This window comes from Pongo abelii, chromosome 4, assembly GCF_028885655.2.
Source record: "Pongo abelii isolate AG06213 chromosome 4, NHGRI_mPonAbe1-v2.0_pri, whole genome shotgun sequence".
Lineage (NCBI taxonomy): Eukaryota > Metazoa > Chordata > Mammalia > Primates > Hominidae > Pongo > Pongo abelii.
In genome coordinates this window covers 134,701,085-134,723,152 of record NC_071989.2, presented here as the reverse complement: position 1 = coordinate 134,723,152, position 22,068 = coordinate 134,701,085, and the positions used below count along the sequence as shown (strand labels likewise).

Below are 22,068 nucleotides of genomic sequence, written 5' to 3'. Positions count from 1 at the left end.
TTCTGGAAACTGAGTAGCAGGCTCTCTCTTGCTGCTTTTGGCTTTTCAGTCCCCGACATTTGTTCTTTTTCTCTTTTAAACTTCTGGCATTCTAAAATTGATTAATACATAGTTTACTAATAGATTTTTTTGGATTGGTCTTAGCAATTTAAAAAAGCATAAAAAAAAGTGAATGTTTGTGAATGCAAGTTCATTTCCCATGAAGACATGTTTGTGAATTCTGTGTTGCCTGGAGCCATGCTGGGAGGTTCAGTGAGAGTCACCTCTGGAATTTCCCCATTACTTCTCTCCCCAGCCTTGTGTCAGACCAGGCAAACTATGAGGGCTTTCATCCACAAGACAGCATAATCCAAACCAGCCTGAGACTTCAGCCTCAGACCATAGTTGTTTAATTCAGATTAAAGTGATCTTATCTTGAAATATGCTGACTAAGAGAGGGTTAAAAAATGAACTTCACTGATTATAACTAACAGGCAAGAATAGATTGTACTTAAGCAGTTTTGTGTATTAATTTAATTCTGAGACTTAAATGTTAACCGTATTTTAATAATCCCTTTTCGTGTGTTTTTAACCAGTCTTATGTTTCTTTCCTAATTATAAAATATTATTATTCTATTTTTCTGAAGGAAAAGTATCTTCTAATAAAAAAAAGTGTAGCTCTAAATTATAAGAACTGCAACCAAAAGCAAAAGGCTGACAATAACTGGCTCACTTTAAGAGAATGGTTCTGAGTCTTCTTCATTAATATACTTTGGAGACCCACAGTTATAACTTTAATGCCCAAATTTCAATAGTATCCAAAATAATCTCTGAGCTAGCCTTAGGGTGTTTCATAGTTAAGCGTTATTAGTTTGGCTAGCTCACTCTTGGAAAGAAAAAAACATATTTATGGTACTCCAAATGTAGAAAAACTGATGGCTTTTATTTAATAGATTTACAGTTTCTTGAGATTACAAAACATTTCACAGGTCCTATCTGTATGTACATTTAAGTTTCCTCTAAATATCTGAAATCACACCATCAGAATCTAAGTTAGATGAGAGCAGGAACCCTGACTATTTCACTCACGTGTGTAGAGCCAATGTCCCGTCTCCAGAGCAAAGATTGGATGGAATGCAGAATATTGAAATGGAATGTAGAATATTGAATGAATCAATCAGACTTTAACACTACCAGCTACAGGCAGCTCATTATGGCTCAAAGCAGCCAGGCCATCCTTGGGCAGTTCTGGTTGCTCAGAGTTCTTTTTTACAATGATTGGACTGTCATCTCTTCCCACTTGTTTGTTCCAGCTTTAGCTCGTCAGGCCATGTAGATTTGCTCTACCATATAAGAAACCTTTAAATACCTAAACTGATACTCATGCCCTACTTTCTCCACCTGACCTCTGAGGTTTGCCTCTGCAGACTAATATCCCTAGTTTTTTTTTTTTTTTTTTTTTTTTTTTTTGAGACAGAGTCTCCCTCTGTCACCCAGGCTGGACTGCAGTGGAGCCATCTCGGCTCACTGCAAGCTCTGCCTCCCAGGTTCACGCCATTCTCCTGCCTCAGCCTCCCGAGTAGCTGGGACTACAGGCACCTGCCACCACTCCCGGCTAATTTTTTTGTATTTTTAGTAGAGACAGGGTTTCACTGTGTTGGCCAGGATGGTCTCGATCTCCTCACCTCGTGATCTGCCCACCTTGGCCTCCCGAAGTGCTGGGATAACAGGCGTGAGCCACCATGCCCAGCCTAATATCCCTAGTTTTTTAACAACTGACATAGGTATGAGTGTCTTGTGATACTCTCAGATGCTCCCTTCCGAGCACATACCAGATTGTCACCTGTACATGGTACTCAGGATGGTTCATGGAAGGCCTGGCCTGCGTGGGGTTGTGATCTTATGCTTTCTAGAGTCTGTTCATGCTCTTTGCTATCAAATTAACTTTTTCATTTTTTTCTAGGAAACATTGTTTTTTTCCAGTGCTTTAGGGAGAACCATTTTATTCTTAGTAAAACCCTGCCTCAATGGAAGGCAATTGAAGTGGGAGATAAGTATTATCTTGGGGCTGGTATAGTCTACAAATGGTTCCATATGTTGTGTCTTGCTTCCAAGTTGACTTATTTGGAGGTTCAAGATAATTGACCACCAAGTCTGGTTCTGGAGAAGTTGGGTTTCCACATGCCTTATAGGTAAGGTGGAACTTTGAAGATTTTTGAAATGTTGTAGTATTTAAATGCTGCTGCTAAATAAGAGTTTACTATATATTTTTTCAAAGGGCTGAAGTTGCAATTTGGCAAAAAATTTTATTTATTTCCATGAACTTTGATATTTTCTGAAGATAATTTTTAAATCAAGCTATTAATTTGGAAGATGCAGGTACATGTATATGCAAACATGTAAAAATTTTTATGAGAATTCATCTATTAGTAAGATAATATTTTACACTTGGAAGACCTGTGAAATAAAATTGTAAAAGAAAACAATTTTTACAGTGATTCGAATGTTTTGAAATCACAGTCAGTTTATAATTGGGGAGATGGTTGTGATGGAAAAGGAGAAAGTGAAGGGGATGAAACTGATGGGTGAAAGCAGGGAAGGGAAAGAGAGGAAGGGGAGAAAAAAGGGAAAAGGTAGTGAAGGTAGGTTGTCTAAGAAATTCCAAGTACCCACTCAGTCCTTAAACTATTTTCTTGCATGAACTTTGAGTCCTGCTGTGTAATTATATATTTTGTAACAAACTGTTCAGAAGTTAAATAATTCCTATGAAGCAGAAATTTATTGTTCTGGAAGAAAGATGACCTTCCACTTTATTTTTCAAATAGATTCTAATTCAGGGGTCCTCAACCTGCTTCCTGTCAGACCAGTGGTGGCATTAGATTCTCATAGGAGCACAAACCCTACTGCAAACTGCACATGCGAGAGATCTAGGGTGAGTCCTCCTTATGAGAATCTAACTAATGCCTGATGATCTGAGGTGGAACAGTTTTATCCTGAAACCGTTTCCCATCTGGCACCCCCTGCCCCCACCTCACCCTCCCATGAAAAAACATAATTTTAAAAAAGAAAAAGAACTTTTCTTTCATGGAAGAAAAATTGTTTTCCCCGAAAGCAATCCCTGGTGCCAAAAAGGTTGGGGACCACTTGTCTAAACTATGCAAATAATAGGATTTATGTTGAACCCCTGCTTTCATCCTGGGAGCTCAAATTTGAGGTATGTATTGGTCAGAGAGTGCCTCTGTGACCAGCCTCCAATGAAAATCTTTGGTTCTGAGTTGCTAATGGGCATCTCTGGGCAGAAATATTGCACACATATTGCTACATTTTTGTTGCTGGTGCAAAAGTGTGCTCTCTGTGCCCCATCATGGGAGGGAAAGAGCCTAAGGAAGCCTGTACATGGATTCCTGCAGACTCCACTTGTGTCTTCCCCCCTGTAATCCACCTTACTATGTCACTGTAAGAAATCTTAGCCATGAGTTGAATGATGCTGAGTTCTATGAGTACTTCTAGTGAATCTCTGAGTGTGGGTGGTCTTGGGGAACACAACCCCTTTTCTTGTAGTACTCATCCTGATACATCCCTTTTGTAGCGTTACACAATTTTAGTGAAAAGAGAAAAGGGAAGTGTTTTGGAAAAGTTAATACTGATCCAGAAGACATACTTTAGCAAAGGCATGTCAATCTTTTTGAAAATCATCAAGCCAATTTAGTCATGGAAAAATTATTTACTTACTTTGTGCTTACAGAATATGAACTTCCAAGAAAGAAATGGCTTTTAAGGATCTTTCTTACCTTTTAAAAAATAATAGTTTTATTGAGATATAATTCACTATACTACAAAATTCACCCTTTTGAAGGGTAAAATTTGGTGATTTTAGTACCACAAACAGAATTGTGTAACTTTCCCCACCAATTCTAGAACATTTTCATCACCCTCCCCAAAAAACCCTGTACCCATTAGTAATCAATCCCCATCATTCCTTCCCTGCAGTCCCTGGAACTAATTGACTTGCCATCGCTATAGATTTGCCTAGTTTTCATATAAATGGAATCATGTGGCCTTTTATGACTAGCTTCTTTCATTTGTGTTGTGGCATATAATAGTACTTCATTCCTTTTTATTGCCAAATAATATTCCGTTGCATGGACATACCACATTTTATTTTATCTATTCATCAGTAGATGACATTTCAGTTGTTTCCATTTTTTGGCTATCATAAATAATACTGCTATGAATATCCATGTACAAGTGTTATTGTTATTTGGACAGGTTTTATTTCAGCTTTGTTGAGCTATAACTGACAAATAACAATGTACAAGTTATTTATTTATTTATTTTTTTGAGATGGAGTCTCCCTCTCTTGCCCAGGCTGGAATGCAGTGGCACAATCCTCCTGGGTTCAAGCGATTCTCCTGCCTCAGCCTCCCGAGTAGCTGGGACTACAGGTGTGTGCCATTAGGCCTAGCTAATTTTTGTATTTTTAGTAGAAATGGGGTTTTACCATGTTGGCCAGGCTGGTCTGAAACTCCTGAGCTCAGCTGATTAATTTTTTTGTCACTCATGCTTTTGGTGCCACATCTAACTCCTGTACCAGATTTTAAATCATCCCATTAGGAGGTCTACATTTTTAAGCCCAATCTGTTACTATATGATGGATGGAAATTAAAGGAGGGAGGAGTTGGAGTACAGTAAAGTGGCTAGAATATGGAATTTAGAATTTTCATATAGAGTGCAACTCTTTTATTATGTGAATTAGGCAGAATATTTTTAAGCCTCAGTTTCCTACATGGAAAATGGAGTAATAATAGTTCCTATTTCATAAGGTTATTGTGAAGTTTAAGTTAGCCTATTTGTGAAAAGAGTTTAGGAGGAGACATCTGGCACACAGAAGACATCTAGTAAATGTTAGGTTGTTATCATTTTATCAAGAGATTATGGAACTGGCCGGACCAACTCAAGAATTGCCTAGCAGAATTAAAGTTATCACTCTTCCAGCTGCATTTATGAAAGGCTGCTGAAATTACTTTACTTATGGTTATATAACTTTCTGGCAGCATAAAAAATCCTGACAGATATACAGCAGAATGATTTTATTTCTTCTGGTTTCAGCAATAAACAATGATATTCCTCTTTGGGGTCTAAAGAAGAATCCTAGGCCAAAAAACTGTAGTGTCAGCCTAACTGAACATTTCATCATGATGTGTGATTATTATTTATCATTAATTAATGGCCATTTATATAACTACGTAGAAAATAACAAACAAAACTCCTTTCCTGTCAGTTGGATATAAGTAGGAAAGGTCACTTGACATTTCAGTTAAATATTTACCATGCTTTACAGCATGACTTCAGAACTTTTATATACATGTCTCAATCATTTGGTGTTCATGGGTACAGAAGCAGGTTAGGGCCATAATAAACACATTCTTTTTTATTATAAACCTAGATATCAGTGAAAGTTCAAAGTCAAGTCATCTCAGGTCAGCCTATTCCTTTGTGGCATGTAGACTAATAAATGAGGAGGCACCTTCCAGAAGAGATATGGTTATTTATATGTACTATAAAGACATCTTTCAGTAATTTTTATATAAACAACTCAACCTAAAATTTTACTACTTTATTCATCATCAAAAGTAAAACCCTTTGTTAGCAATTGGCATAGTTATATTTCCCAATGTGAACAATTTAAGAATTCTTTTTTTTTTGAGACGGAGTCTCACTCTGTTGCCCAGGTTGGAGTGCAGTGGCATGATCTTGGCTCACTGCAGCCTCCACCTCCCAGGTTCAAGCAATTCTCTTGCCTCAGCTTCCCAAGTAGCTGGGACTACAGGCGTGCACCACCACATCCAGCTAATTTTTGTATTTTCAGTAGGAACGAGGTTTTACTATGTTGGCCAGGCTGGTCTTGAACTCCTGTCTTCAGGTAATCCACCCACCTCAGCCTCTCAAAGTGCTGGGATTACAGGTGTGAGCCACGGTGCCCAGTGCAATTTAATAAATATTAAAACATCTTTTGAAAAAACACATAATAATCTTATACTGTGAAACATTTATTTTAAGCACACAGTTTTTTATTTTAGTTTTTCCTGTATTAACTTGCAATAATAATAAAAAAAAAACATTTAGGGACTCTTACTAAGAATAGAAGACTATAAAACAATACCTTAGGAGGATACAAGGATGAGTAATATAATTTCTTCCAGTACAAGTGTGGCAATTCAGGAGGTGATCTAGAAGCAAGGTGTCCTTGCTCATGGAAGAATGACAGTGGGAGAGAAGATCGAAATCACTGCCCAGGTTAATAAAGCAATATGTGAGATGACAGTCCAAGTTAGAAACCAGCCAAAGGTATTTCAAGTAACACTTTTATAGTGCTTATATGTGCTGGGTAGTTTTCTAAGCACTTCACAGATGAGGTGATTCATTTAATCCTTACAATAACCCTGTGAGGGGTAAGCTTTCACCCCTCCTTTAACAGGACAGCAAACTAAAGTGCAACATGATAAGTAACGTAGACGACATTAGAGCTCAGGCAGTCTGGCTGAGGAGTTGGGGCTCTTAATTACTATCCTATGCTACTTTTTCATGCAAATAAGAATTATTGTTAGTAAAGTCACTTTGGGGTTTTTTGTATTTTTAGATTTTTATCAATTTAGGAAGTACCAGTCAGGTTTCTTACATGCATATATTGCCAAGTGGAGATGTCTGGGCTTCTGGTATGCCCATTAGCCTAATAGTAAATATTGTACCTAATAGATAATTTTTCAATTCTCACCCCCACCCCACCCTCTTTGGTAACTTTGGGATTTTTGGAAGCTTTAGTTCTTCAAAACTCCCCAAATATGGGATATAATAATGTAGATAACTAAAAGATTCAATAGGTTTTTTTTCTCTTAAGAAGGAAAATAAAGATACATTTATCCATAATTTACTCTAAAATAAAATTCTACATTACAAATATGTTGTATAATCTAGTATGCTGAATTACATGGCTTATACAATGTGATCATCTTATGTTATATAAAGATGAATATTACCAAAAGTTATGATTGTGTAGGGAATAAATTTCATGTTCATATTTTCCGGGAATCAATGACTGATTCCAAAATAGAATAAACATTTCATAGCATAATGATAGCTTCTCGTATAGGTTTGTTAATCTACATGTTAGTAAATAATATCTCACTTACTGGCATAAAATCTTCATTATAATATTTAGAAAATTTGTCTTGGTTGAAAACAGCATCTTTATTTAATTAATTAATTTGTTTGTTTATTTTTTGAGATAAGATCTCATTTTGTCACCCAGGCTGGAGTGCAGTGGCATGAATATGGCTCACTGCAGCCTCCATCTCCTGGGTTCAAGAGATACTCCTGCCTCAACTCCCTAAGCACCTGGGATCTCAGGCAGGAGCCACCACACCTGGCTAATTTTTATATTTTTTGTAGAGATGGAATTTCACCATGTTGGTCAGGCTGGTCTCAAACTCCTGGGTTCAAGTGAATCACCTGCCTTGGCCTCCTAAAATGCTGAGATTGTAGGTGTGAGCCACTGTGCCAGGCCTGAAAATTGCATCTTTAAGTTAACAGCAGCAACAACTGGGACAGATTCAGTTTTGTAGGGCCTGAAGCTAATATAGTATAGGGGGTTTCTTTAATAAAAAACCCACAAAATTAGGTGCAAACAATGAATATTGAATTAGAAGAAGTTCATTCAAGTGACAAACTCTGAAGTTTCAGCTTCATTAGCTTCGTGGTAAATGTAGCACTTCAGATAGTGACTATCTAAATTTTTTTTTAAATGCCAAAAGAATGAAATAGTCCCTGAAGACAGTTCTTCATTTTTTCCACAGAAGGAGCTTATAAATTTATGTGTATATATAATCTCTGTTGATTTTTCTCTCTTCTTTCTGTTTCTCCATTGTCTGGCAAAATTCTGTTTACAATTTGTTCTCCATTTGTGAGATGAGAAAAAAGAGAGACTTAGTGCTTTGCCACAGGAAACAAAAGCCTGCCAGGGCCAGGTCTGGGCCCTTTCCACTTATACTCTCAGCATATGAATTTTGAGAAATTATATACATGTATATAATTATAAATACATAAATATATATATTTCTTGTTATAGCAGCAATAAGAGAGAAATAATATTTTGAGTATACAGATGGAGAACCATCTTCTCTTAGTGTCTTTATTCTTATATTTCCAGAAAATAAACTAAGCCCAGAGACATTTAAAACCAAGCCAAACACAGTTCTCAAATTCCTGAGTACAGAACATTTGTTTAGCCTCATAAACCAGTAGCAATGTTGGGAAAAAAAATTTTATTTTGACTTGAGACAGAACTTGTCTTTTTATAAAAAGAGATAATCCTTTTTTTTTTTTCACAAGAGTTAAAATTTTGAGAAACCCACTTAGCTCAGTATGGGTGGTTTTTCTTTCCCCTTCTATTTTCTTTATTATTATTTATTTATTTATTTCCATGTTTACTTAAGGTCATCAAAATATGGACTTCAGTCATATGGGAGAACTGAAATAGCTTGACAGTTTTTTGACTCTTCAAGTTTGGCCCTTAAAATTCTTATGGTTTTTACATGTATTCAAATACATAAAAGTAAATAATTTTTTAAAGCCTCATGTACCTTTTCTTTTCCCTTTGTTTGGCTCTCACTAGGTTATAAAAGAATATATGGTGATAATAAAACAAATAGGTAAAACAAAATCTTAGAATTTGACATAGGGTTGTGTGGATAATGACTTCCAACTGTGTTTCTATATTAACAATTCACCTATGTTGTAGCTATAGTGATAACAATTCCTCAGTGCCTCCATCTTGCCAGCCTCCATAATTATCTGTACCTAATCCTCAGAATAGTCCAATAAGCTAGATGCTACTAGCCCCATCTGACAAATGAGAAAACTGGAATTTAGAAAGATTAGTTAATGGGGCTAAGGTGGCGCAGTAAGTGGCAGAGTTGTGATTCAAATACAGAGCCAAGTAACTCCAAGGCTAATGTCCTTTCACCAAATACTGCCTTTCAGATTAGAAATATTCAGAGTTTTTGTGGTGGCCAGCTTCCAGGATGGTCCCCAGTGAGCGCCCTTCTTGGTATTCTCAGCCTTGCATTGTCCAACTCATGAAAGTCCCTGAGCCAGAGCTACCTAGCCAATTTACTTCCAGATTCAGAACCCACAGATACTATGTAAGATAATACATGCTCATTGTTTAAGAGGCTAAGATTTGGCATAATATGCTGTGAAGCAATTGACAACTCATCTAACCCTTGTCATTTTGACTCAGCTTGGAACGTGCTTCCTTGAGGATTTCATGTTCATATCGATGACCAATTTGGGATTTGGATTTGCCTTTGAATGTTGGAGAGCATGGAATCATGCAAGGATCAGCAGACAGATCCTGGGTGGTGATCGTGATGTACAGCTACACAAGAGAAATGAATGTCTTTTTTTCCCAAAAGATGATGTATTATAAGAGTCACTACTAATTCAGCATCTATGTCAACTGAATACAATCTCTAAAAGAAAAACAAATAGGATGATATTAATCCTGGAGAGTTTTATTTTGTTTATAATTTGGGATAATTAAGCTTTAGAGTTTCATGTTTACTCTTTGAGGAAAGTGTGTCAGGGCTTTACCTCATTTCCTCCAACCCTCTCTCCCTCTCTTTTCTCCAGAGACCCAGTGTTCTTTCAGCAACTTGAAATGTGTTTTCTCTTCCACAGAGAATAGCAAATGCTATTTCTACAAATGGGATTCTACCTCTCCCTCTTCCTCTCTTCCAGTCTCATGTTCTGTTTCATTTCCTCAGGGACTGCTGCTTTATGACTCCATGGACTGGGTTGCCCCCCATTGCTCCCTCTGCCTTCAACTGTACCTTCCCAGTATGCAAGACACTCAGAATCCTCTTTAATGCCTGTCTTTTTCTGATTACAAGCAACATAAGAACCTGCCGCACTGGTTTTATTCACCAATTGATCTCTAGTGCCTTATTACACAATAAATACTTTTTGACTAAGTATCGTTTGAGGAAAATGTTATTTCTGGCACAGAGAAAATAAGAGCAGAGGCATGAAGATATGAAAGTGTGTGGCATGTGTGAGGAAATATTAAATTAAAAACGGATGTTTTCTTTAAGTAAATACTTATCTCTTTCATACGTAACTTAATTCAACTTTACCATAATTAATTTTTAAACAAATGAATTCAATGTGAAATTAAGCTAAAATTAACTTATACTTACATTTATGGAGGTAAAAATTTAAGCCTATATTGCTCATGGTATCCTTTTTGTTGTGTAATTTTCCCCTCTCTTTTCCCAGTTGCAAGAATAAAATATTTGGGATTGCTGAGAGTCAAATCTGAATTCAGATCTATTAATAAATCCCTGTGGAGTAGTGGAAACTTCCTGGACTATGAATCAGAAGGTCTGCGGTATCATTTGATCTGCCACTCGCTGTTCTCCCAATATTGAGCATATTAGTGACTTGTGTGCCCTGAATGTTCTGCTGAGCTTCAGCCCTCCTGGAGTGAAGTCAGCAGCACTCCCAGCAAGGGTCAGCCTTGCTTGTCAACCAGGGAAGGTCTTCATTCATCCATAACCTACCTGAAATTTATTCATCCATGTAACATTTGTCATTGTCTACTTTATGCCAAGAACTGTGCTCAGTGATTGGTTAGAAACAAAAGGCAGCACAATGAGGAAGAAGGACAAATATAACAAGTATAATTTAATGTATAATGAATGTTATACCAAAGATAAATAAAAGGCACAATGTGAGCACAGAGAAAGGGAGATTGGTGCCAGGGCAGGCTTTCTGAAGGCAGTGATACCTGGCCCAGTTTTGAAGGACAGCTCAGAATTTACCCTGCCAGAGTATTGCAGGCAAAGAAGGTGCAAAGGCCCTGAACCAGGGTGTGTGCATAGAGTATGGACTTCTTGGGCACAAGGAAGGGCAACAGGTATGACTGGGGAAGCTGACCAGGGTCACAGATAATTCTCCTTAAGAGGCCAAAGGACAACTCTGTGAGATCACTGAAGATACCTGTTCTACTTCCCCATTCCTGCTTCCAGATTTCTTTTCCCTCCAAACAGGAGCATGTTTGAAGTGAGACCTGCTCATGGAATATTACCCTGCCCTTATGGGGCTATTTGAAGGAATAAATAGAAACTTTCCCTTTCTCCGGGATCATACTGGCAGCTGTTAGTTTTTTACATTAGGCAAGGTTTATTTTGTTGCACTAAGCACTGGAAATGTGCAGTTAATTTCTAGATCTAAATATAGCAATATGAGGATGAGCAAGAGCCATGTTGTGGAAAATGATAGTTTGGAGAGTTAGTCTCATAATTTAATTTTCAAAGTGCATGTACATTGTCTGCCTTCTATAGTAACCTGGATCTGTGTCAGTCACCAACAGAGATTTCAGCTCCTGGAAGCAGGATCTGAGCCTTATTTACTCAAGAAGAATCTATTCTTCTTGAAGAATAGATTTAAGATCTATTTGAAGAATAGACTCTAGATTCTGCTGTAGTAAAGTATAGTTTTTTCTATGTGCTAGGTGCTAGGACTAGAGAGGAAAGAATGTATTTGCTAGGTTCTAGGAGCTCTGGGTGATGAGTAAATATACCATTATTTCTCTGTGGATCTCCCTCGTTGTCCTGTAACAGTCACAACCAGCATTAGAACATTTAAGCCCACAAAATCATATAATGAGTCAGTGTAGACCTGAGAATCTCATGTAGTTCTCTCTTTTCTTTCAAAGAGTATTGTGTCTACTTCTGAAATCTTTGTACGCTCTGGGGCTCTAGAAATCACCCTGAGTGAGATAAAGAAATGGAATTAAATGACCCTTGAAAGTGGGTTTGATTTTTGAAAATAGCCCAAATAATTTGAAGCTGAGCCGGGTGAATAAATTGGTCCATGAACTTGGATAATGCCATTTTGATCATGTATCTGGCTGTATATATACTACCTGGACTAATTTGTTTGCATAGTTTTGCCATACAGCAACAACAGAAAACTTTTTTTTTCCTGTTACCTGCTTACTTCATCTAAGTAATGCAGAGAAAAACTGTAATCCATCTACCACAGTGAAAGGCCAGCAAGGTTTATAAAGTAATGCCTATAAAAAGTTCCCATGAGTAAGGCACTGTGCAAATAGAAGAGATGATTATTGTTACTGCTGGGCTATATATAAGCACTCATTCATCACTTATGTGCTTCTTGGCAGGGCTTCCCAATTTGCCCCATGTAGCTCCATGCTAGGTCTTCTACATAATTACACAAGGAGGCAACTCCTAGAACCTTCAATTCAATTACATTTGCCAGGCTTTGTTTTTATGAAACATGAAGCCTAAATAAATAATAAACATCTTTAGAGGTGAAAGCATATAAATGAACCTGATTGAAATAATGGCATTTGCAGCAACCTGGATGGAATTGGAGACTATTATTCTAAGTGGAATAACTCAGAATGGAAAATCAAATATCGTATGTTCTCACTCACAAGTGGGAGCTAAGATATGAGGACACAAAGGCTTAAGAATGATACAATGGACTCTGGGGACTTGGGGGAAAGGGTGGGAGGGGGGTGAGGGATAAAGGACTACACATTGGGTACAGTGCACACTGCTTGGGTGATGGGTGCACCAAAATTTCAGAAATCACCACTAAGGAACTTATCATTGTAACCAAACACTACCTGTTTCCAAAAACCTATTGAAATAAAAAAAGTGAGTCAAATATTACAGAATAGGTAATTGAATAGTGTGTATTTTTTAAAATAACAATTTTTGGTGGTCTGAAAAAATTGGCAAAGTAAAAACTACTCAAAACCATTTGTGTAAAATTAGTTTTCCTACCAATATTTTCAAAATTTCCAAAAATGAGGGGCTGATAACAGGCAGTCACAAGCCAACATGCATTCCTGTTGGGAGTTCATTCCCCTAGCTGGGAGTTCATTCCCCTACCTGGGAGAACCACATCCATTCCTTCACTCAGTACCGCAAAGTACACAGTGTGTATCAAGTTCTACAAATAGAAAAAGCAGATCTGTTGGAGACCACAGGCATAGAAGCAGTTATAATCAGAGGGCAGATCCAGGTTTTATGGGCCTGAAGCTTATACAATTTTAGAGTCTTCTTTAAGAAAAGTATGAACAAGGAATTAGGCATGAAAGTGATTATACATTTAAATGAGAAAAAATCAAATTATGAATTGGAAAGAGTTAAAGATTCCATAAACATCTCCAAATCCAGAAAAGTAATATAGTGCTCTTATGAATTAGCTGACCTATTCTATGATATTTTCTTATGATTTATAGCTGATACTCATTGATCTCTTCATATGGAAACAACTTCATATATTTTCAGTAGAGAAGATGGTTTAGTTTATTTCTCTAGAAAAAAAACTTACCTTTTTATTGATAGGTTATCAGATTTATTTCAAATTCAAACCCAGTTTTGATAACGTGATGATAATCTACTATGTGACACATACACAAATGCTGTGAGTGTTTTTAGTATTACTTTGGGTTTGTGCCTTATAAACACAAGAATTTTGATAATTTCTATTATGCACAATTATCACCAAAAAAGAAAGAAAAAGAATAAAGTTGGTATAATTATATCAGCTGCATTATCGAGTATATAGTCCTAATAGGAGAGAACTGTCTTGACTAGGCAATGAAAAGAATAGAATCTACCACTGTATATATTTATATATCTTATGATTTATATATGTGATGATTGGAAAAACTTGTCAGAAACTAGTTTCTGGCTGTGTACATTTCAAACTCATTTTCTTTTCCAGTACCCACACACTTCTGATGCATGACACCATGTTCATACCATGATCCCATCTCTGGCTCTGCCCCATGCCCCAGAGCAGGGTATATTGGCTTAGAGGGTGGTAGGAGTATTCCTGGAAGCCATTCCAATACCATACAGCTAGTGATAACTTATGGGCACATAGAAATGAAGGCAAATCACACAAATAGATTCCACAAATACCAAACTAAATGTATCTCTGAACAACTTCCCCTTAGTTCAGAATGCCAGAAATGCCTTTGGCTACATATCTGACTGGAGGAAAAGTGTGAAAGAGGAAAAATAGGAGTGGAAAGAGACAGAAACTATAATTGCAGTTAAAATACTATCTGCAAATTTTGCAGGAATGTAGGACTATCTGCACACCTTACTAGTGGCCCTCCCAGGGCCTTGGACAGTAGAAGCTGTCTTATAAGTGAGGGTAGAAGCTTAAGCTGCATTGGCTTTGTAATAAATACATCCTGACGGCAATACATTCTGATAAGTGGTTAATATAGGATATAGTGCCAACAATTAAAAGGTCGCTAGTTCTGAGGGATGAGAGTGGGGGTGTGGGTGGCACAGGGAAGTTACCCAGAGCTTAAACTAGACCTTCCAGGTGCATCTTGAAAGGGCATAGGAATTTTTGAGGCCATCAAAGAGGACTTCCAGCATGTTCAACAGCCTGGCAACTAGATAGAGTGTGTGCATTGAGAAAATATTGAATGTGTGGAAGTATCTGGTGAAGTCTGGGAAAGAGACCAGAGATCCTTTCACTCCTTGCAATGACACTGCTGGCGAGGTTTATTCTTTCCTGCTGGGAAAATTCTAACTCTCCTAAGACAGCCTAGTCCTCTGACTTAACCTCCTCATTTTAACTTCCATAGCCACGTCTCACCATATCTTGGTGCAATTTGTTCTTTCTCTGCCTCCTCTTAGCCTGCCTCTTACTCTCCTCTGTGAAGCTCTGCAGAGTTCATAGGTACTCCTGCCCTGACCTTGCCCATTTGCTGAAATACCTGCTCCACACAAAGAAAACTAATGCCATTATATATCCCCTTAAAACAGTGCTGCTTCCTTTGAATACTTCCATCTCATCCCTGCTCTTGGAGAAGTAACCTAATTTTCCAGGACTTGGCCCCACTCCAGCCTCTACATAGCACTCTTGTGAACAGGCGCTGAGCCCATGGGCTTGACTAGTGAAAATGGGTCATGGCACAGTGTCTGCTGTGTTCCTGTTCATCTGGTGCCATAGAGTGCTCCTGTCCTTTTTGTAACAGCAGGAGAAGTGGGGTTGGCTAAGAAAAGACAAAGCTCTTGAGAGAAGAGGGCAGAAGGAAAGAAGGGCAAACATTTTCTCTCCTACCCACTGGTGGCAGCTAGAACAGAGGAGAAGACACTGATGCATTGGAGCCACTAAGTGGAGGCATAACGAGTGTGACTGTGGGGCTGCCTTGGACACCAAGGTTATCGTTGACTGCAACCTAGAGTGGACTTCATCCCAGAACACAGAAGGACTTTGAGCACCCTCCTAACATTTCCGATTAGTTCTGCCTCATTTTTGTCCTCTTCAGTTCCCATCTTGGGCCTTGTTTGTACTCCCAAAGGCCATGGTGTCCTATTCTACACACTAACTCCACTGGGCAACTTTCACTTTTGCCTAATGGCTAATTTGCCTAATAAATCTCCAAAAGCTTCTTGATCCAATAGAGGTTTTTGATTTTTTAAATTTCCGGAGTGATAATTTATGAAACTCTTAATTCACCAAAGCCTTTCCCAGTCAACTACCTATAGAGGTTACAGCAATTCATGTTTTTCCAAGTCCGCTTAATGTTCTGTATATTTTGAGAAATGATGATTTCTGCAAATTTTGAATTTTGAGGTACTGTGCACATTATCAATGTCAAAGATTTTCAAATGGGGATTAACCCAACGGAGGCTGGGAAAGCACTGAATAACTTTAACAACCTCTTGGAAAACTTTAACTAGAAGGAAACTTTTAATCTGAAAACAGCTCATAAATCCTGAAATATTAAAAGCATTCCCTTTAAAATCAGGAACAATACAAGGATGTCTAGAATTATTGCATCTACTCAACATTATACTAGTGTTCATTGCTTGTGTAATAAAGCAAAAGAAGATTTAAAGGAGTGGCCGGGCGCGGTGGCTCATGCCTGTAATCTCAGCACTTTGGGAGGCCGAGAAGGGTGGATCACGAGGTCAGGAGATCGAGACCATCCTGGCTAACATGGTGAAACCCCGTCTCTATTAAAAATACAAAAAAATTAGCCGGGCGTGGTGGCGGGCGCCTGTAGTCCCAGCTACTCGGAGGCTGAGGCAGGAGAATGGCGTGAACCCGGGAGGCGGAGCTTGCAGTGAGCCGAAATCGCGCCACTGCAGTCTAGCCTGGGCGACTGAGCGAGACTCCGTCTCAAAAAAAAAAACAAAAAGATTTCAAGAAGTAAATTTTGGAAAGGTAAAAATAAAATTTTTATTATTTCAAATATTATTGTCTACAAAGAAAATCTCTTAGAGTCTATAGATTTATTATTAAAAGTTTAGCAAGGATGTTGAACATAAGATCAATTTAGAAATCTAATTATATTTCTGTACATTGACAAAAGAAAATACAATGTAAAATATATTTACAATAACAACAAAGGTGTAAAATATCTAGGAATAAATCTAACGTGATGTGTAAGATCTTTATGCAGAATATTCTAAAACTTTATTGAAGGACATTAAAGAAAAACTAAATAAATGGAAAGCTATACCATGTTTATGAATTGGTATATTTAACATCGTAAAGATGTTGAATTTTCTCAAGTTGAACAATAGGCTCAATGTAATTTCATTTTAAAAAAGTTTTACTTGATAAGCTAATTCTAAAATTTAAGTGGAAGAACAAAGGGTCAACGTAATGAAACACTTCTGAACTGGGAGAGGAGTCTTGTCTTAGCAGATTTTTATTATAAAGTGATGATAATTAAGACAGTGATATATGACAGAGCTGGGATTACAGATTAGTGATGAAAGGACAGTCTATTCAATAAATAATGTGGGACAATTTATTATCTCTACAAATAATTTAGAATGATGCCCTAATTCACACCAGAAAAGGAAATATGTTCCAAACACAGAAAGAACCCTAGTTTGAAAGGAAAACACACTTTTAGCAGAAAATATGTATGTTCTTATGACCTCAGGGTATGGAAGGATTTCTTAAGTCATAAACAAATCATAAAGAAAATAATTAATAAACTAACAAATTAAAATAAGAACTCAGACATAGTAGAGAGTGTAAACAGACAAGTCGTATGTTGGAATAAAATACTTGTAACACATAACAAAAGATCAGTGTCTGCAGTATTTTAAAAAACTATCTTAAAAGAAGAAAAAGATAGTGACCTCTTTCCTCCAAAAGGGATATAAATTCATAAGCAGGCATTTTATAGAAGAGAAAACAAAAAAAGACCACTAAACATGTTGAAAAGATGTTCCTCCTCTCAGTTTAACATATATTAAACCCACACTGAGTTACCATTTCACACCTTCCGATTGAAAAAGGTAAAAAAATCAGACAATTCCAGTGTTGCTGAGGCAGTCGAATAACTGCTGGTGGTAGCACAAATGACACAGAACTTTGGAACACAGAATGACATTAGCAAAAAAAGTTAATCATGTTCATAATCTATGATGAGCATTTCCTCTAGGTATGTGCCTTAGAGACACCCTTCCACAGTGTACCAGGGGAAACAGGTAAGATGTAGCATTGCTTGAATGCTCAGACAACTGGAAATAAACCACAAGTGGGCCAGAGTGCTCTTTTAAAGTGAACGTCACATTATGACACTCTTCTCTTCTAAACCCTCAGTGGCTTCCTGTCATAATTAGAATAGAACTCTAACCCCCCTTATCATCTGTTTATCTCTCTGATTTCATGGGTGCCACTCTTCGCAGGTTCCTCTAGACTTCTTCCCTATCTTCCCTACTGCAAGGCAACCACGCTGCTTCTCAGTCTTATGATGACTGGTTCTAAGTCAGCCTAAATATCACCTCCTTGGAGAGTCTTTTACTTACCACCCCATCTAAATTAGTTTTCTCTATCTTACTGTCTGCCTCAGCTTTGTTTCCTATAAAACATATTAATTTTTGAATTATGTATTTATGTATGCACATATGCATTCATTCATTTTTTTGGACTGTCTTAAACATTAAACTAATAATCTCCGTGAGAGCAGGGACTAAGTCTATCTCACTCATGATTGTAACCTCTGTGCCTTGTACATAGCCTGGCATATAATAATTACTCAATAAACTTTTGTTGAATTGAGTGATTGAATACAAACACTGTGTAAATTGTATCTGTGCCTATTTGAAGTGGCTTGTTGATCTGCAAGTACATTTTATTAGCTCTAGTTCATTGAAAGGATAATGTGATACTAAAACAGTCACATAAATTCTCAATACTTATTTAGAAGGTAAAGGAAAGTGTTTACCTGGTCTTATTTTTTATCTAAAAAATTTAACCAATGTGTGCCTGAATGCTTCCACAAATTATTTTCAATGATTTTCTACACAATACATTAAATAGATCTTTCAACTAGACTAAAAGTCCTTCAATGCCTGACCTATTTAGAGATATGTTAAATTTTTTTAGGTTGGTTCTAATACACATTTAAAAAAACCACTTATAGATGCTAACATGGAAATTTGATATTGAATACTCAAATATGCAGGTGACATAGGCTGGAGCTTTTTTTGCAAGAGGCTTGAATTTAGGTTGATGTGCGTTTTATTTTACTTTTATTCTATTTATCTATAATTATGAAAACATATCTATTTTATTTCAATTATACTTTATGTATTTTGTATTTGTTTTAATATTTATTTGTTTGTTGATACATTTTGATTTAATTTAATTATTTTCCTGGTTAGAGCTTGAGCTCCAAAGAAGAATTTGCATAATAGTCTACTTAAGAGATGGATTCCACAGACGAAGCAATTCAAGAGGCACTTGAAGCTCAGCAAAATATGGAAATAATGCATTAGTTTTACATTTTATTTTATTTTTATTTTTTCTCTTTGTCTTTGTTTGCCTAAGTTTTACATTTTAAATCACAGAATTATACCCTTGCTCAACTACTAATGCAAGTAAGATAGATTCATTTTAATAATGGATAGAAAAATTAAGTAACTTGAAAATAGATATATTATGAAACAATTTGCACATATTCACTTTTTTGGTCTCTAAAACTTCTTTTTAAAAGTATTTAATTTATTTTCATAACCTGGCATTCTGATATGTGAATGCAATTAAATAAAATAGAATTTCTTTGTTTTCTATTAAATTTTTGAAAGCTATAATTTAAAGTATTTTTGTGTAAATGATTTAAAACAATTTAAAAAACAAAACAATGATCATATTTAACTCTTGAATTTCTGAATATGGTGCTGTCAAAAAGTCATGTTTGGGTGTGGGGGTTATTCTGAGAAGTTTACATGAATGCCGCATTAAAGTTTACATGAAAGTTGGATGAAAAACTTCTTTCTGAATATGTGATTTCCACTTATACTAAACTTCTACATTCTATAAATTGCTAGATAAATATAATGAGACAAAATGAGTAAAGAATTTGAAAAATAAATTTTCATGAAAAATACATAATTATTAGAGTGGTGTTGATGTGGATATTAATGTGCTGATTTGGATATTGTTGTGTTTATATTTTGAATATGTGATTTCCACTTATACTAAATTTCTACATTCTATAAATTGCTAGATAAATATGAGACAAAATGAGTAAAGAATTTGAAAAATAAATTTTCATGAAAAATATATAATTATTAGAGTGGTGTTGACGTGGATATTAATGTGCTGATTTGGATATTGATGTGTTTATAGCTAAAATGAATATGTTCTGAAATTGGCCAAAACTGCTATAAATCACTATGCAGTAAATACTTCAACCAGAGCACAGTTGGTACTATTTTAAATTTAAATTGGAAAGGCAAAAAGAAGGCAATTATCTTAATATTTTAATAATTATTATTTAAATAATAGTTCATGTAATTTTGATACCAAAGTCGATGTGGGGTTCAACAATTTGTTTTCACTTCTTATGAACCTGAGAGTAAGTCAAGAATTGCGGAATTGCATAGTGACCAGTTATCCAGTACTAAGAAAGTACTAAAGAAGGCACTAAAAATTATTTTTCCTTAACAGTAGTAATAGTTCTATTTGCTCAAAAGAGCACATTCCTTATTATATACCCACTTCGAATCCACTGGTCAGGATGCCTAGGCTGTACCTTCTCTTCCCATGGCTGATCCGTACCTCCGGGAATGAAAAAGGAGCTCTCCAAGGGTCACCAGTTGGGTAGCTGAGGCCACCAGGGGGACAGACGTGGATGGCCAGGCCCAGGCTGTACCCACCTGAAGAACACCGAGCTGGGGCTGTCTGTGGAGCTGCGTGAGGCCTCCACATTGGCCTTCCTTGGGCTGCCCGGAGTCTCAAACCGGAACACCGTGTCATTAGAAGGCAGCCTTTTCTTCACCATTGTGCGCTTATTGATCCACAAGTCAAGGAACAACCTTAAAAGCTCATTTCTGAGTCTCCCAAATAATATGAAAATCTCTGCGTTTCAGCTTTGTACAGTCCTTGCATTGCAGGAAGCTCTTTCTTCATGTGACTCAATCTAGCTGAGGCTATTTTTTTTAAAGTCAGTTAATGATTAACATATCAGTGTGACACAGGGTGGTTTTCATCCTACCTATGTTTGCTGTAAAGAAATAAATGTGTTTGGGAAATTCAACTTTTAGTTCACTAAGATGAACACCACTAAATCTGAATTTAGTCAGAAAAGCATGGAAAAGTAAACACCCAAACAAAACAAAACAATGAGGTGCAGAGACTGGCAGCATCTAAACATTAAAAACAGGATGCTTTTTCTAACTACCTGAGCCTGACCAACAGGGTGAGCAATGTGGATGTGCTTTATGCCTGTACTCACACAGGAAATGACCAGCACACTGTGTGTGTTGCAGCCAATGTTTGGCAGATGCACAGCAGTTTTAAGGCTGCGTTCCTTGGTCCTTGGGACCTGAAGAGTTCTGGAATTCTTATGGAAGTGATACACAAAGTCAAGGGAGTCTCAATATTCAGGTTGCATATTTTGCTGGGTTACAGGAGGCTGTGACTTGTACCCAAACAATAACAACAAATACAAACAAACAAACAGTAGGAGGCAAGAGTTCGAATGTGTCTCTTGCTTGCTGGCTGGGCAACCGCAGGTGATCCCAATTCTGCTCTGTTTGATATCTGTTATGCTGATTTCACAAGATTAGAATGAAATACATAGGAGAATATGCAGTAGAGATTTGCAATTATATGTCATTATTGTTACCTAGATATGCATTTTACTAACAAATAAGTTCAGAAAATGAGTTTCTTTATGGGACAAATGTTCATGCACAAGGAAAACATCAGTGTCCCTCCACCCTCGTTACTAGCACCAGTGAAGGATTTGTTCCACAGTAGCTATGCTCTCTCTCCTTGTTCCCTTTGTGATTAGTTGGTGACATTGCAGAATGGCTGACTTAAGAGAAGTACACAGTTTCTGATTGTGGAAGAGAGCAAAGTTTCCCGGGAAATCAAAGCAAACCTTTAGCCTTGGCCTCATTAGCATGTTGCTCTAACCAACTGCTAATCTGGCAGGGACAGGTCTGTGCTGCTCTACGTGCTGTACTGCCCCTAAGAACACTTTTGAAGTGAGTCTTTCAGTGATATTACATTATTTTGGACAATATTTTCCTGCTGAGTTTTCTTGGTTTTAGCACTGAATGCCCTAAATTCCAGGAACTCTTTAGTGCTGGGCAAACTGGGGCAGGTGGTCACCTTAGTACTGCTGAGCGCCCTCATGCTACAGTTCTGATGGTGAACCGCCCCCAGCTTTCCTCCCTGTCCTTCCTTGACAGAGCACGGTCTATATTTCTCTTGCGTCTCTTATCTCTGTGCTGAAATTGTGTTGAAATGTTGGAGACATTAAATAAGCTGTTATATTAAATTGCTGAATTAAACCAGTCACCATGCCTCATACAATAGCAACAACCTGCATGGGAGTTTCTGCTCCTTATAAACAAAAAACAACTCTTACTGACACAGATGTTAATGGTCAATGAAATGTAGTCTGTTACTCTCTGTCTCATGCAGGTTTGGATTAAACAGTGGTAATTCTTAACTTAGAACAAAATGTCTCTAAAGGAGGAA

At 37.0% G+C, this 22,068-nt stretch overlaps 1 protein-coding gene across 1 annotated transcript in view; it reads right to left on the bottom strand.

Moving 5' to 3' along the window:
* The window catches only part of GRAMD2B (GRAM domain containing 2B), a 123,024-nt gene extending 102,535 nt beyond the window's left edge, over positions 1-20,489 (bottom strand). Inside the window, 1 exon segment of the mRNA NM_001132613.1 lies at positions 20,235-20,489. Coding sequence (NP_001126085.1) covers positions 20,235-20,359 — 125 coding nt within the window. The 5' untranslated portion in view covers positions 20,360-20,489.
* Between the last annotated feature and the right edge of the window lie 1,579 nt (positions 20,490-22,068).